The sequence below is a fragment of the Leuresthes tenuis genome, unplaced genomic scaffold (assembly GCF_036924035.1).
Source record: "Leuresthes tenuis unplaced genomic scaffold, fLeuTen1.0.hap1 SCAF_19, whole genome shotgun sequence".
Classification (NCBI taxonomy): Eukaryota; Metazoa; Chordata; class Actinopteri; order Atheriniformes; family Atherinopsidae; genus Leuresthes; species Leuresthes tenuis.
The window spans coordinates 19,545,581-19,562,176 of record NW_027325373.1 but is presented as its reverse complement, the minus strand read 5'-3'; the positions used below and the strand labels follow the sequence as shown (position 1 = coordinate 19,562,176).

The window sequence follows — 16,596 nt, the reverse complement described above, 5'->3', positions numbered from 1 at the left end:
GAAATTCTTACTCAACGTAATCCTGGGAAAGGAAGCTTTACCAACATGGACGCTAATGCTTGTGGTCCCCCAACTAAATCTGAGTCCCTTTCGTTTATATCTGCCTTGGCTCGCTCATGAAACACCCCGTCCTCTTAAGTTCCCACAGCTCTGTACTAGTGTTAGAAAATTGCGTAATTGACAGTGACTGTGACTGCTTTACTTTGGCTAATAAGAATGTGTGGGTGTGTTTCAGATCCGTGTGAAAGTAGAGAAGAATCCAGAACTGGGTTTCAGTATTTCAGGAGGAGTGGGAGGCCGGGGAAACCCCTTTCGTCCTGACGACAATGTAAATTCACATCTTTGATCTTCTTTCTTTTATGAGCTATTATGACCGTAATAGTTACACTTGATAGCTTACGTGTCGTGTCATTTCAGGGTATATTTGTGACACGGGTTCAACCTGAGGGACCGGCGTTCAAGATTCTTCAGCCCGGAGATAAAATTATCCAGGTATTCTTCTGTCTGCGTTGTTTGATTAGCTCAGCCTCTAACGTGCATTTGAGATGTTAACCAATAATTCTTTTTTTTTTCTTGTCGTCAGGCAAACGGATACAGCTTTGTGAATATCGATCATGGCTATGCGGTGTCCCTCCTGAAGACATTTGCAACCACTGTGGATTTAACTATCGTACGAGAAGTGCAAGCATAGACTCAAGGGATGTGACCCCCGGCACAGTTGGCGGATGGTTGGCACATGAAAGAACAAAGAAATTTATGTTGACCGTCATATTTTTATACATAAAAGACTGATCTGCTGACACCTGTTGGGACTATTTATAGTGGAGAGCTTCAGAGGTCTTCTTAGCCTCGATTAAACGGGGAAACCACTGAATGTAGTGGATCTAAGTGAGACAGCATCAAAAACCTGCAAGTACGCGTCCTCAAAAGGCCGTCACTGTGGTATATATATATTTTTTTACAAAGAAGCTGAACATATGATGTGCTTTGATGCAAATACTGTGGTCTCTGTACAGATCATCCTTCTTTTTTGGTGTTGTTTTTTAACTCATCAACCACTGATCAAGGGTGAGGTTTATTTCTGCAGATGGACATGGAAGCTGACCACTAGGGGGCAGTGCTCTCCTTTTTTCTTTTTTTTTTTTTTCTCTTCTGTCATCCAGTTTGCCTTTTTTACTTTTGGACTTCTTACTTCAGATGTTGAAACTCTCGCCTGCCAGCTGATCTTATCCAGAGGACAGTGGTACGTGCTTGTCATGGGGAGACGAATGTAGATCAAAGACGTGTGCGGTTTGGGTTTGTTCTTCTTGCAAGATTGAAGAGTGGAGAAGAGGAAATCATCCACCCCTGCTTCTGTGACCCTGTAGACAACCTTTAACACACAAGACACCTCCCTCCAACTCAGTTGCCTGGTGTAGCTAGATCCATTCACACTTGAAGCATCGAGAAATCGCATGAGAACTTCCCTGAGATTGCAGGAGGTTGAAGAAATGCACTCTGCATGTTTTCATGTAATGAGGCAGGAAAACGGAAAGGAAATGGACATATCGGGAGAATAAGTGGGTCAAAGTGTCATGTGTTTAAAACTGGGGGAAATGGGCATATTTGTTTTAGTCGAAATGATATAATTAGGCTAAAGATAGACATGCTAGCTGTTGCCACTAGTTTTCAGGCTAAAATAAGCTGTCAAATAATTTCCCAAAATGTCAGAGTATGTGTTGGATGTGCTAATTGATTAAGGGTTAATGCAGGGGGCGCAACTTAAGATAGATATTCGAATAAGGTCAATATTTTAGTAATGTGACGTCATCTGTCAGGATGAGTGCGTTTCAGCATCTTGCAGTTTTATTTTCCACATGAGAGAAGACCACAGGTTGCCTTTTGTGTTTCTGAAAATGTTTTTTTTTTTTTTGTGCTCGTCATTCATCACTTTGGAGCAGTTTTGTTTTTCGTTTTGTTTTTCTCACTGTACAGAGGGTAGAATTGGGAGACACACATTTGTCAAAGTGCCATAGACCTTGAACTGTTTGAGCAGGGGAGGATGTTTGACCCCGGAACCCAAGCAATACTCACGCGCTCACAACCACTTTGAGTACATTTGCAGCTTAACGGCTTAAAAGCAATATTTAAAGCCTTTATTTTCATTCACAGAACATCGTTTTTAAAACAAAACACAACCTTTTTAGCAATCCCTGATGATTTTACATGGTTTTTATATTGTGAAATGAAACCTTTTTTGTAATTGAACAGCACAGGACTTATATCTCTAAAGTAGTGCTCAAAAGAACTCTGCAGTGTGTAAAAGTGAGCGTTTTGTCACTTTGCCTGAGACTTTTTACTGTCCGTGGTGTAGAGTACCGGCTCCGTCGATGTTCTTGTGTGTGAAATAATCAACTTACACTGTGGGGGAGAAAACCAATCCACTTAATGAGCAGCTGTGAGATCCGATTTTCTTACTTTATTTGATTCTCTCGGCCTTTTCACTGCTCCGGCGGTGAAAATGAATGAAATGATGAAATTCACGTGCCAAGTCGTGGCCCCATAAATTCCAGCAGTGTGTTTGTGACCACTGAGATGTTTGTACAATATAGCTATAAAGGCATTCTATTCTGTGGTGTTTTAACAACCCCCCCCCACCTGTTGACAGTGGATGGTGTCGTCTGCTGTACTGTGTGTATGTAACAAAGTTTGGCTCGTGTTTCGTGCTCGTGGCACCGGCAGAGCAAAATGAAAACACTGTGGAGATGAACTGAGTTTAAATTCCTGTTGTGATGGTTGTGCTGTTGAAAGGTAGCTTTTGTTCTTAATGAGGCGGTGCTTTTTAGTTTTCAATCTCAGTCCAGGATTGGTCCGTTTTATTCAAAGGCAAAACAACATGACAACGTGCATTTCCCAAATGTTTCACACAATGTTGTATTTTACACGGATAAAACTATCGATTATATTTGTTTTTAATTTGTTACAGTTTTCTGTTCACTTTTTAAACTGGGGGGGGGGGATTTTTCCGGGCTCATGGTCACTTTATATTCATGGAAAACAAATGTCTTGACGTTCGAGACAATCTCGGGAGATGATCTTTTCACTTTTTCTTCATCCATGTCGGTTTGTTTCTTAAGCTCCCACTTTGTTCATATTTATTTAGCCGACTTACGTGGATTTTAGACCTTACTAATCAAATTGTAAATACTCTAAAAGAAAAAAAAACCTTTGAGAGAAGAGCTCATAAAGGCATTAGTGACTTGCGATTGTAAAACCAGCAATAAATTGCAATGCAGAGGCACCCGTTTTGATGTAAAGCTAGTATTTCTAAAGTTTCCCTAGAAACGGTCACAGTGAGATGATGATGATTGATATGCATTTATCAACATTCCAGATTTTGTACATAGTTACATGTTTCAGAAGTAACCTGTGGAAAATAAACTAATGCTGTTCAACAGTGATTCTGTTTTCTTCCATTTATTGGGTTTTCCTCAAAGAATGATGCCAAAACGGAGATATTTTATTAACCAGCAATAATTTGTAGGCTAAGTTCACACAAGACTTTCATGAGCCGAGCATTAGATGAGCGTTTGCACCTCGAGCTTTGAAACGTCTCATCTTTGCCTACCTTGTTGTTCGAGACTTAAATCCAGCAGCCCCTAAACGGATGAACTGTGGAGAAACATGAGTTTTCAGTCACATTTGTTTTTTTCTTAGAAGCATGTAAAAATACAGCACTGTAGCAATATGTGGGCTCACTTGATATTAAAACCTCGTACATGATTTAGCTTCAGGGCCATTATTTCTGTGTTGATTTTCTGCTTACATGGGACAGTTCTTTTTTTGATTGGTATTCAATAAAAGAAAAATGAAAACCGGAGCAGGGTGAGTGTGGTCCTCGCAGCTCATTTCGGCTCTGTGGGAGTCTCCTGAATTTGCCAATACTTTGTCTTTTATAGCTCTTTGGTAAAGAGAAGGTGCAAAATGCTGAGTGGTTTTGAAGAAATAAATCTAAAAGAAATGTATTTTCAAATCTTTTCTTTAGTCTTTTCTGCCCATCATCTTCTCAAAATTTCCAAAAGGTTTATTATCTCTGGCTTTTCCAGTCAAAAAACACTTCAATTAAAACTGAAATCGAACAGGAAGTTTAGACTGAAGATTCCTAAACTTTTTAGCTTCTGACCTACTACTAACGGTTTCTGTTATATTATGGTTTTCTTTTTAGGAACAAGTGGATGTCTTCACTACATGTAAATTTTAAGCAGTGATTCCAACATTTACTTTGATTTTTAACCAACTACAGACTGTTTAAACCCATTTATCAACTTAATACAATTTATTGATACATTGATTTTTGTGTTTCAGGCCTGCAACACGTTTCCCAAAAAAGTTGGGATCAGGCAGTCTAGGGCTTGTAATAAGATTTAAAAAGAGAGAGATGCCAATGAGCCAAATGCATGGGGAAATCATTGGAAATGTTGTAAAACAATGTTTTTTTAAAGAAATACTCGAAAGGATTTACATATTTCCCCTCTTTAGTGCGCAATATTATTAAAACATTGATGGAATCAGGAGGGATTTCAGTACATAAGAGGCAACGGGTAATAGATTGGCCTACTTACACTGTGGGTAATTTTGAAACCAAAAAATGCTTAATCTCATGCCTTTTAAATGTGTAGGTGGAATAAGAAAAATGCTGTGTTTATATTGTCTGCAATGAGAAAATGTATTTATTTTTTTATTTTTATGTTTTTACATTTCTTCACCATCCCAGAGATAATTTAAGTACAAATGTAATAAGTTGCTAACATCGTTAACGCTGAAATGATGGCGGTAATGTATAGTGCCCTCCTGCAGGGGGAGGTAGAGCGCCCAAAAGCTGATAGTCGGTCCCTGCTCAAAACTATGAAGAAGAACGAGACGTCCCTTCCGCCCTCTTTAATGCACTGCACAGAAAAAGCTATCTGGGAAATAAATATAGTAATAACACCACAAACATTTCAAGTCAACGCAATTATCAGTTTGAACAATGAGCGGGATACCAGGGACTGCTGTCGTCCAGGTCACCAACCTTTCCTCGGCTGTGAGCAGTGAGCAGATGCGCACTCTGTTCGGTTTCCTGGGAGACATCGAGGAGCTGCGCCTCTACCCGCCCGAGTAAGCGCCTCTTTCCTAGGCACAGCTAGTTAGGCAACCCCGCTGGCTTGCGGCCTATTCGCGGTCCACACGAACATTACAATTAAGGAGTCTCAGGTTTAATGGATAACTAACATGCGTTTTTTCTCTGTTTTTTTTCTTCCCCCCCTTTGCAGCAACGCTGCCCTGTCTTTCTCGTCCAAAGTGTGTTACATAAAGTACCGAGAGCCTTCCAGTGTTGGTGTGGCGCAACATCTCACCAACACTGTTTTTATTGACAGAGCTTTAATAGTAGTACCATGTGCGGAAGGTGAGTGCAACCCGTTTCATTTGAAGAGGTAAACTAGATGTTGCTGTCTTCCCTTGAATTCCTTGCTTTGGTGTTTTTCATTGTGGGATTTTTTTTTTCTTCACATGGAAAATTAGCCAGTTGTGCCATTGGTTACTTCGGCTTAGGTTTTCAGCCATTTGTATTTGACACAGGTGACGGGTTTTATTGCCAGCTAATTTCTCCGAGCACACAGCCAAGGTTTCCTTTTGGTGTCACAAGGCGGTTCAGATAAAATTAGCTGTTGAGAGCAACTTCACTTAAAAATATATTTTAAAAAACTGGACTGTCTGGAACATGTAGCTCGTGCATCTTTAAGAATGAGACTTGTTACCAAAAACTGAATATCAATCCATTGTAACTCAGTTAATTCAATCTTTTCCCTCTTTAATTTTTTTTTAACTTTGAACTCCCCTTCCTATTTGGTGCCACTGTTGTTCCCTTGTGTACAGTCGCAATGATATCACCTCTAACCTGATGCATTTGTCCACGTGACTTGGTGCTGGATGGCTACTGAGTTTATTAATTTGGTTTTGTATGTTTTTTCTGTGTGATTATGTGTGCATATCAGATGACTAGACTGGCCCAGCTGTTACACTACACTAGCCTGAGTCAGGCATTGTTTTCCAAGCCACTATCCCCGATCGGGCCAACGCAGCCTTCAAGGGGGAATGTGACCCGGAGAATAGCCCGCTGAACCTTCCAAGATGGACACCTTGTCTCTTTTTTTTTTTTTTTTTTTTTAAATATTATTTTTTCTTTTATTTTCGGTTTGTTTTCCTTTCATACTATCCCATGTTGTCCAATCTCTATTGTCTCTACCTAGAAACTGCAGTTATCTCTAGCGTTGTGTTTATATTTGTTATTTTTGTTTGTTATTTTGATTATTGTCCAACCCCTACCCCCCTCTCTCTTTCTGCTACAGCTGCAGCTTGTGTGTGATTGAATTCTGTCCAGGTTGCTTCGGCACATCGGTGGGATGTGTCTCACACAAAGGGATGCTAGGAGGATCACTAACATTTTAATTCTCTTGTCTCCTACACCTGTTGATGTAGTGAGGGGCCAGTCTTTTTGGAAAAGTGAGCCCCAGTAATGAAGCTGACATCTTTAAAATTACGTAGGCACTTCTTGTCTGTACTCAAGGATGTAAAGAAGGCAACATTTACAAGTTTTTCTTTTTTTTCTTTTTCCTCACATTGCTACAGTACTGCTCTGCTATGGATGTAAAGTATTTTGTAATAACGCAGAACTGATCAGTGAAGCATTATTTTCTCATCATAACATACTCTGCATTGTTAATGTTTTGAAAGATGGCTCCTCGCATTAAAGGGGGGAAGCCTTTGATGTTAAACAAATGGAAATCTATGCTAAATTCCTCCACCTGTACTCGAATAAATCTGTAGCCTTTATGTCTTCTTCCCCCCCAGCATGGAAGCAGAGTATAATTCAGAGGAATGAGCAAAAATCCTAATTGGTTGTCTTTTTTATAATCGCTAAGTTTTGGCTAACAGTTCTTAAAATTGTTGTTCTTTTCTGTATCTGATGTCCTGTGTGCTATTAGTGATGCAGCCATTGGGGTTGTCTTGTGTTGCACACCTTTCCAACACTGCGAAACGATCGCCCCCCCCACACGGAAAAGCGCCCATGCTTGATATCGTATGGTTCATGACCAATATGTTTCCAGTACAGGTGACCCATGCATCAAAGTGTTGACTCATTCTCTGCATTTTGTTTCTTTTTTCTCTTTTTTTTTTTAACCTATGAAAAGAGAACAACGACAGAATCAGTGCTCTTTTGTTTGTGAAAAAAAAGTGTAATTATTTCCTTTTTTTTGCACTTCATATTGTAATACACATTGAGAAGAATAATTCTATAAAAGCAAAGTAAGGATGTTCGGCCATGAGTAGACAGTAGAAGACTTTTAGGACTGTACGGGGAAGTTTATGCTCTCTTTCTCTCTAGAATACAGTGGGCTAGTTGTGCAGACAGAGATAAGATTGCCTCTCTTGCCTTCACTAATGTCCGTTTTGTCCTGCAGGGAAAATCCCAGAAGAGGCCAAGGCTCTGTCACTACTGGCACCTGCCACCCCAGCACCCAGCCTGATTCCTGGCGGAGGATTGCTTCCAATTCCTACTCCAGCGCCACTTCAGAACGTGAGCCAATCTCCTTTTTGTTGTTTCTTCTGTACCTCTCAGCTGTGGCGGTTAAATGAAGTCCATTTTTGTGCTTTACACTTGCAGCTTAACCTCCCCTTAGTGAATCGAATCTCCGCTTGTCTGAGCCCCACGTCGTCGGCGCTCTCCCAGCCTCCGCTCGTAGGAAATGTCGATCCCTCAAAAATCGACGAGATCAGGAGGACGGTTTATGTTGGCAACTTGAACTCGCAGGTAACACCAAATCTGGATGTTGTGTCCTTGAAGGCAGCGTCCAGCTTAACGCTTTGTTTTCAAAACATTTTTATTTTTTTTGCCAGTTTGGTTCATTTTGAGTTGGATGATGAATATTTTCTTTTTGACCATGTGCTGGGCTGGTGCCACTGCCAGATTAGAGTTAGTTCAGCTCTATAGCGCTCGAAGAACCTTTTTTTTTTTCTATAGACAAAGAATCCTCACAGATCTGCTCAATTATATCACTATTCCAACGCTGGTTGCGTATAATCGGTGCGGAACCTGTGGCAAAAGGTCACCAACAAGTCAGATTTTCTTCAGCATTTATGATGAATCAGACCATTGGGGGGGGGGGGGGAGCAGGATGTTGGTGAACTTGTAATGAGATGCCATAGAAACACGTGTTTGTGGGACAAAGTGCAGATAAAACACTGTACTTCTAAAACAATCCCAGCATGATATGAAGCCATGTGGTGGGGGGTAACAAATGTTTTTACTCTGTGGAAACCTGGGGTCACAGCTTTTGTTTTTCTTCTTCTGTAGTATTTTTTTGTGAGGTGCTTCAAACCTGGCATCAAAACTCCTCCCGCTGTGTCTCTTGAGTGACCGCTTGTGATCGGACCCGAGTTACCCAGCACACACAGCTTTGTAGAACATCGCAAATGAAGCCGTGGGTCTGAATTACGTAATTATTCAGACATTAAGACGTTTCAGTTGCAGCGATTGCTCACTCTAGGCCGGTCTCTGAGGAAACGAGCCACGATGAACTGATTCACATGGAGTTCTGCTTCGTAATATAATCCCATCTGTGCCGAGCAGAACTGTGCGACTCGGCTCTCAGCATTCGGGGGAAGGTCAGTTGAATGACAACTCCTGGGACTGGCAGGGTAGAGCATCAGCTGTGAATCTCTAGCACATCACTCACAATTGCCTTGTTCACCATCTCTGCAGAAATGAACATAAAAGGCCAGCAGGAGATTTTTGGATGCTGCTTTTTGCGGAATATTTTCACCCGAAAACATACAGAAAAGAGAGGAAGCCCCACTAGTGTGATCTCTCCTGCTTAGTCTCGTCAGGTTAGTAGGTGGTCCGTAAATGTGGCCCATAACCCTGCAGGCTGCACGTTTCCCCCACTGGATGGAACATTTTCAGCTATGTCGGACCCAAATAAAATGCCACTGTTGCAATTTGATTTTGAGTTTGTAATGACTTCAGACACCAAATTATATGCTCTCAACTTCAGAAAAGGTGCGTCTCCACCCAGATAATGCTGTTGTGTTCGTATGCACTCCATCCATTAACCTGCTGATTTGATGTCGGGTTCAGGAGGGAAGCCCAGACTCCAGGGAGCGGTAATGCTTGTCTGTATTAATGGAGCAGATTAAGGCTGCTGAAAGCGTTTCCAGATGGTCGCTCACCTCCTTTAAAAATCCTGATTTTTTTTTTATGACCGCAGCATCATCCCATCAAATCACCATTCAAGTATCTTAAAGACGAACATCTGAGCAGAGAATTCGGCTGTGCTTACATCAGCGGAATTTAACATTGTGGATTTTTGCGTGTTTGCAGAAAACCTGCTGACCTTAGTTGCTCTTTCTTTCCCACAGACCACCACTGCAGAACAGCTGTTGGAGTTCTTTAAGCAGGTGGGAGATGTGAAGTTTGTGCGAATGGCCGGCGACGAGACCCAGCCGACACGCTTCGCCTTCGTAGAGTTTATTGAGCAGGACTCCGTCGCCAGAGCCCTGACCTTCAATGGAGTCATGTTTGGAGACAGACCCCTGAAGTATGTCCCCTTCTTCTTCTGCGGTTCAGTCCAGGGTCGGGGATTGTGAATAAACAGAGATAGAAACTTGTTTCCTTTGAAGAATGCAGTCAAATGTTGTTACATCATTTTCACGAGCTGATCGATCAAATCTCTTTCAGGGTTAATCATTCCAATAACGCCATAGTAAAACCCCCAGAGCTGACGCCACAAGCCGCTGCCAAGGAGCTGGAAAATGTGATGAAGAGGGTGAGGGAAGCCCAGTCCACCATCGCTGCCGCCATAGAACCAGGTAGGGCGCTTTGATTTGCCGCATGCGTGGGGGTCGCAGCAGCTGAGCCGAAGTTGTCTCCATCCTGATGCTGAAACTGCTCTTCATACTTCAGCAGAAACAGAGAAGTGTTCCTCCAGTCGGTCGCAAAGGTCACGGCGGTCTCATTCACGCTCGCACTCGAGATCTCGCAGGAAAAGGTCCCGCTCCAAACACAGGTGCCCGGCCGACGCTTTTAACGTACGGTTCAGCAGGATGTGATGCCGGCCAGTCGCTGACCGCTTTTCTCTCCTTCTGAAGCAGACCGCCGCAGAAGCCATGGACGGGGAGCGACTCCCACGCCTCCAGAAGCAGTCACAAGAGGCGCTCTCGCTCCAAAGACAGGAGGCGCGCTCAGAGTCGTTCCAGGTTTGTGGGCGGCAGCCAGCTTAGATTTTGATCTCCAAATGATCTCAAAATGTAACTGCTGTTCGGTTGCTGAGCTCTATGTGCAGCACCATCCACTCCAGACTATTTCAGGCTGGAAAACGTCAGATCCTCTACCATCAAGAAAACAAAATACAACAAACCTGTTATTCCTGCCTTTGACAGTAGGGGTCAGCAGCTTTTCAAGTACCCGAATAGCTTCCTGAATTTGACTGATTCAAATATTACTATTAAACCTTTAAATACAGTCGGGTGTCAAATCAAACTCGTATGTTTTTGTTATTTTACATCAGCTGCTCCCAATGCTTCAGTGCATCTGCTGATCAAGTGTACATTTTGTCATCAGAGTCCATAAAAGGAGGAGTAAGGATCGATCCAGAAGCCCTCGAAGGAAAGCCAGATCACCTTCGCCAAAACGGTGAATCAATTTCATCCCATCCTACCAGACTGTTTTCAGTCCTGCACTTTATGTGTTCGAGTAGCTAAAAAGCATGTGAGCTAATGTGCTGATTTACTTCAACTGGATTCTTTTAGAGGAAAGAGGGAGAAGAGGAGGGAGCGCAGCAGGGACAGGAGGGAACGCTCCACGTCGAGGAAGAGGAGCCGCAAAGATGAGGAGCGGATAAAGAGCAAATCCAAGACAACAAAGGTTAGGAAGCTCACTCAGGAGTCAAAAATAAGAGTTAAGTAAAGGGAAAATCACATCAAATCCAACCTATTTAGAAAAGCACTGGCAGTAAAAGCAGAATTTACAGTTTAAGAGTAAATGAACACCACGTTTACAGCCCCGTGTGGCAATATAAAGCAAGAAGTTGTTAGGTTACCTGCCAAAGCAGTGAAATCTGCTACAGCAGAGCTCAGAGGAGCGCCCTGTCCCCTCTTAACTGACCCACACCACATCAAAATGCCACCGACGTTAGACAAAGTTAGGGTTTTATTTGGTTACAGTCTTTAAGTAACGGAAAGGATTACATTTTAGCCCAACTTGCATGAAATACTGGCACACGTCGTATATCTATTCAGCCTTAATTACTGGGATATGATCTTTGGTTCATTTCGCTCAGCCGTATTGTGCGCAAGTCATTTTTACCGTTTTTAGTCCTTAACTAAGAAAACAACAAATCTGCAGAGTTAAAGCTCAGGGAGGTCGGACTGGGGTGGGTGGGTGCAGGTGGATCCGTTTGGGAGAATATCAGAGAAACTGAGAGTGCGTTATTGTGGTGTGCAGCTCCAAAAATAGATGATCAGTTTGTGGCGAGCAAACTTTCTTTGTTTGGAGGTCGCCCGTTAATCTCTGAACCCGTGGGAAACACTGCAGCGCTGTGATGTCTGATCTGGTCTTTTCTTTGATAGAAATTGGGTCCAAATGAATGAACAGGAGCTGGTGCTTTGTAGTGGATGTGGAATTCGGTCAGTGTTTTGCTTTGCGTCGCCTCTTGTTTCGACACCTCTGGAATCTTTTGGGATGTGTGTGAGGCTGAACGATTATAATTGCATTTGCGATAAAATCGCGATGTGTTGCAGAGCTGAAAACAGCTGAGTTTGTCTACTATAACAGAAAGATATAATCTCTATATTTGTTGAAAAATACAAAAGATGAGGAACTTGGAAAATAATCGCTTATGAAATCGCAGTTTGATTATTTTTTCCATATTGTTCAGCCCTAGATGTGTGTGATATGTATGTTTTTATGGGTCCATTTTCTGTCCTCAGCACATTCAGCCCCATTTCTCCTCGCTTCTTTGGTAAATATTTCCCTTTCTCACCGCTTCGAACTTCAGACCACGCGACCGACCTACTTCTCTCAGTTTAGGGTAGAGATGCAGCCAAACGGCGGCTGTGAGATAAAAGGTGACACGTTTACGGTACTATCACACTCCATCTTTTCTGTTGATAACGATCAGAGCGTGACAGCTTGTTTGACAGCTTGCATTTTGTTGTTGCAGACCTCCGACGTTTTTCACACACGCGCTCCTTTCTGCAGTTCTGCAAACGCTAAATATGCATTTTCACCAGCAAACTCTGTGTTTACTCTCCACTGCTGGTTAAAAACAAACAAACAAAAAAACCAACTATAAACTTGTCAAAACGCTTAAATGTAGCACAGTTGACTCCTCGGCCATCCATCTTCACAGTAAAACATTTTGATGCAAGATATGGATGAATTCACTGTGTTTTAGTCACTCCTCTCTTGTTGGTGATCTAATCCCCCGCCTGTCGGCTTGCGTTGACATCAGGAATTCTACTAACCTGAAACCTGGTTTAATTGAAAAAAAACTGCTGCATAAAACTTTGAAATCGTCTTTACTGAAGGGGTTCCTTTGTGCAGCTGCTTCTTCCTTGAGCTTCATCAACGCAGCCGTGCTCGCATTATTGACACAGGCCAAGCTGAACATTGTGAATTTCCATGAAAACGATCCCTTAATGTTGTGGAATGGTTTAGATTGAGCTCTATGGGTTGCGACAGCACTGTCATGTCAAACAGATGGAAGAAGCATGAAATGTTTTCTTTCTAGAATAACTTTTCCCCACCATCGTTGTACTGAAACAACACAAACAGGAACGTTTAAGATGATCCCTCAGGGACAGAAAAGACTAATCTGGTTCCATGTAAACATGCTGACTGTAAAATGACGAGTCTACGGGGGGGGGGCAGGTTTTTGTCGACGGTTAAAGGAAAGAACAATAAAACCATACAATGTCAGATGTTTGTAACGCATTACATGACTCTGACTCGAATAAGCTATCAGACGGCTGCTAACGTTTCACCAATATCGGGTAAACCTGAGTGTATTTGCAAAAAAAACGGCACAGAAGTTCAGATGAAAATGATTAACGATTTATTGGAGCTTATAATACAGCAGGTGTATTGAAAATAAATGCAGTAAATGTCATCTCGTGATGACTTAGGCCAAAAAAACAAGTCGGTTCCCTGTAAATAAGCATTTCAAACCTTCAGCTCCTACATTTCTTATTGATAGAAAGACTTCCTGTGTCATAAACCCATGAGATGTTGTTGTTTTTGACGAGGTTTGTGTGCTTTCGTTCCTCGCAGCTGGAAGCGGATTATCGCCGAAAGGAAGAGTATGAAAGCTACAGAGAGGACTCGGCCACACCGAGCGAGGACATGACGTCGTCGCCCTTCGCCCATCATAACGGCAGCTACAAGACGCACAGCGAGGAGGATGCACCTCTGGGTGCGCACGGCACCAAGTGACTTGACTCCGTCGAAGTATCTCAGCACCCATCGTGTGCGTATACATAAACACTGAATAACCACTCAGCTCCTTTTCCTCATCGCAATCCCCCGACATCTCCTCCTCTTGATAAAATACACCAGAACTCTGTCATTGAGCCCGTTCCGCACCTGACGTAATGTTTATCTCACACCTCAGTGGAGCACCGAAGGCAGTTCTGTTGGCTCATGTGTTTTCCACCAGTTTGTTCACCGCTTTTAAAACTCACAATCCTCGCCATAAAGCCGCAGACATCAACCATATCAGATTGGAAACTTGCAGGCCTGAGCCAGCCGCAGAGTCCCGGAGACTTAAAAAGGAAAGTCCGGGTTACAGCCAGGCAAAACCGAGTCGGTGCTCCCATCAGTTCGAAGCTGGTTTCAGCTGTGGCTGCGTCTCCGACGGTAGATTAAAGAGGAGAAAAAGACATTTGTTGCCTCCCAGATTATCAGTACCTGTCGCAGCTCAGTATGAACACAATTTCCAACACAATATACACCAAAACTCTGCTTTGTAAGTAATAAAGTCTTTATTATCGTCTTATTTATTTGGTAGTTGTCCTCGTGCCTGTGGTCCATGTGAAGAGATGACGGGGTTCACAAACGGTCAGATGTAATGTAAAGGGAAGAGGAAGGCAGCTGTTAGATGTTAGCTTTGATCCTCAGCCATGTGCATACAGAGTCTGAACAACTTCAACCCTGCAGCGATTTAAAAAAAAAAAAAAAAAAAAACTTCTCCGTAAAGCTGACCTGCTTCTCCAGTAAAAGTCTGCTTTGTCGCTTTTCTGTCATTCTGAATGAAATTTGGCCTCAGAATCAATCATGAGTGTCCCTTTTTGGCCTTTTAATATTTTATATTCCTGTGTTTTTGTTGATCTGAGCGTGTGACGGATCGGCCACAGGCTGCCTCACCGAACTGGACGTCGATTGTTTGTTTTCTCATTTGGTCCCTCCCGTGGGGTGTAATTGTTGTTTTTTTTTTCTTTGTCTAATTCTGTCGCTCTGCTCTCAAGGCGGCCGCGACAACTTCCCTTTTTCAGTTTGTTTATTTACTGGGTGAAGCCGTGACGTTTAGATGCAGCAGGAACAGCGAGGCTGCAACGGCACAGTGTGAAAATGGGAAGTAGAAATAACGAGAAAAAAAAAAAGCAGCTCATTCCCCTCCTGAGGCCTCCACCCCGCTCGGCCATTTTCTGCAAAGCCAGCCGCATCGCTGCCCAAATTCAGTAGATTTCTGCTTTAGTCGCTCTCTTCCAAGTTTTTATTGGAATAGTTTTTAAATAATTCGGCCAAGAGACGAAAAAAAGTCGCTGAAAACTGTTGAAGGAATATTTCAACTCCGAGGTTTGTGAAGTGCTCTTCATTCCCTGTTTTGCATCCTCTTCCCGCATCATCTGGGCGCTGGGCTGTGCTGCAAGATCCACTCTGACTTGGAGCGTTGTAATTCTAAGATTATAGCTATGTGTTATGTTTTTGCTGTGAACTGATAAAACACACGTTTCTCATTTAGTTAACATGAAAGCATTGATTTATTGGCCGTTTTGTAGGTGTACATGAAAATGTTTTGTTTTATACACACACACACAAGTAGCTGCAGGAACATCACAAAGTATCATGTTCCATCGTCCCTGCTATTGTTGGACTGCTGTGAGACTAAAACTACTAACTGTTTTTATACACAACACAGGCTTATGATGTACAGAATGGCTGCCGGCTCATGTTAAAGGAGAAGCTGCTGGTTCAGAGTGTAGATGAGGCTGAACGGGAAAGGTCAAAGGTCAACAAACTGCTTGCAAGCACAGAAATAGTCAAAAAGTGCCTAGACTACGATTGTACAGAATATTCTAACAGAAACGTTTTGGATGTGGAGCATAAAAAACCTGCTGAGATGTAATATTAAAGATGTAAGCTGTGCTTGGTAGCAGAGCAGGCGAAACATTCAAGGGTCTTTTTCAGTTTTTTTTCTGTAATTTTTGATGTTGTTATGAGTGTAACTGTGTCCAAAACTGTCTGAGAACAAAGTGTCTCCAGATTAAGTCTGGAAGTTTCTATATTTTAAATGGTTTACTTTTAAAAAAAAAAAAATGAAATTTCATGGCTGTTCTTGGCCCAATTCCACTTCTCTGGCTTTTACAACTTTTTTTTCTCTCTCTCTTTTTTTTAAATGGTTTCTTTTCCTTAGTTTTCCTGCTTTCTTTCTTTCTTTCTTTTTTTTTTTTAAAGCTTCAGTCTGAAGTGGTGAGCTTCTAAGTTCAGGAGGAAAAAAAAAGAAAAGCAAACATTTCAGATACAGCTGACGGTATGTGAAGAATTGTGTTATTTTATTTTCTATCACTGAATCCACTACATGAGGTAAAGACTGTAAAAACATTTCGCTGCAGGGGATCTGAGGTTTGATGCTGCGTTTGGGACTCGGTGAACCGCCTTTGGTGACAGTTTTTGAAAACCTTGGATGTATGTACATAATCATCTTCAGTTTGAATCTAACAGTACATCTTATTTGTTTCCAAACGCTCTCAATAAAGAGACTTTTCATTCAGTTAGTTTGCTCTGTTGTTGATGCCTTTTCATTTCAAGAAGGTAAGTGGAGTTTACACCCACTGGATGCTGATCCAAATGCTTTAATCTTCGGTTCTCACTTTGCCAATGAAACGCGTTAATATCTGAAATCAGCCGAGACAAAATCAGCTTAAACATTCATGCTCCCCTGAGGATGCGCTGCAGCTCAAAACGCGAAGCCAGCAATTCTGTTCTCTGGTCAGTTCGACTCATCTGCAAAAATAATGTCTGAACTTTGCATTCAGTACCATTTATCAAAGATTGGCATTGCTGAGCAGCTTTCTATTTTGAGCGTCGCCACACAGAGCTGCAACAAGGTCGTCTGTCTCTTGTTCCTGTAACTCAGTGCTGCCGACACAAGAAATAAGGGCAAAGATGTGGTGAGTGCAGCAGCTGCAAGTGTTAAAACTGTTAAAAACCCAGAATTAAACGTGGCCGACGTAAACTGAACAGTTTTTGGTGGGTAGTGGCCGATTCCTTCAGGGAGGCTGATACTTGGACACATATAA

The 16,596-nt window shown here is 42.3% G+C and overlaps 2 protein-coding genes across 8 annotated transcripts in view; both read left to right on the top strand.

The window, feature by feature from the left end:
• erbin (erbb2 interacting protein) overlaps positions 1-3,440 on the top strand; it is a 46,529-nt gene extending 43,089 nt beyond the window's left edge. For all 3 annotated transcript variants that reach the window (XM_072372500.1, XM_072372499.1, XM_072372501.1), the window contains 3 exons: positions 236-328; positions 418-492; positions 584-3,440. In XM_072372500.1, coding sequence (XP_072228601.1) covers positions 236-328; positions 418-492; positions 584-691 — 276 coding nt within the window. In that variant the 3' untranslated portion in view covers positions 692-3,440. The remainder of the gene's footprint in view (positions 1-235; positions 329-417; positions 493-583) is intronic.
• A 1,455-nt stretch (positions 3,441-4,895) lies between these two features.
• Positions 4,896-16,067, top strand: srek1 (splicing regulatory glutamine/lysine-rich protein 1). Of its 5 annotated transcripts, XM_072371585.1 has the most exons (12): positions 5,335-5,425; positions 6,015-6,522; positions 7,005-7,132; positions 7,482-7,597; positions 7,685-7,831; positions 9,439-9,617; positions 9,758-9,888; positions 9,983-10,085; positions 10,168-10,275; positions 10,640-10,711; positions 10,828-10,942; positions 13,349-16,067. In XM_072371585.1, exons 3-12 carry the CDS (start codon positions 7,102-7,104, stop codon positions 13,508-13,510), a joined length of 1,164 nt encoding a protein of 387 aa, XP_072227686.1. In that variant the 5' UTR covers positions 5,335-5,425; positions 6,015-6,522; positions 7,005-7,101; the 3' UTR covers positions 13,511-16,067. The 5 variants fall into 5 exon arrangements, with proteins under 5 accessions (XP_072227685.1, XP_072227684.1, XP_072227683.1 ...); XM_072371584.1 differs by lacking the exons at positions 6,015-6,522; positions 7,005-7,132 and adding an exon at positions 4,896-5,136 and having other exon boundaries at positions 5,292-5,425; positions 9,986-10,085; positions 10,171-10,275; XM_072371583.1 differs by lacking the exons at positions 6,015-6,522; positions 7,005-7,132 and adding an exon at positions 4,896-5,136 and having other exon boundaries at positions 5,292-5,425; positions 9,986-10,085.
• Positions 16,068-16,596: the final 529 nt, after the last annotated feature.

Coding starts and splice junctions, on each gene's coding strand:
- srek1 (XM_072371580.1), top strand. CDS start 5,009: ATGAGCGGGATACCAGGGACTGCTGTCGTCCAGGTCACCAACCTTTCC. Junction 7,832..9,438: donor TTGGCAACTTGAACTCGCAG/GTAACACCAAAT, acceptor TCTTTCCCACAG/ACCACCACTGCAGAACAGCT. Junction 10,276..10,639: donor CGCGCTCAGAGTCGTTCCAG/GTTTGTGGGCGG, acceptor TTTTGTCATCAG/AGTCCATAAAAGGAGGAGTA.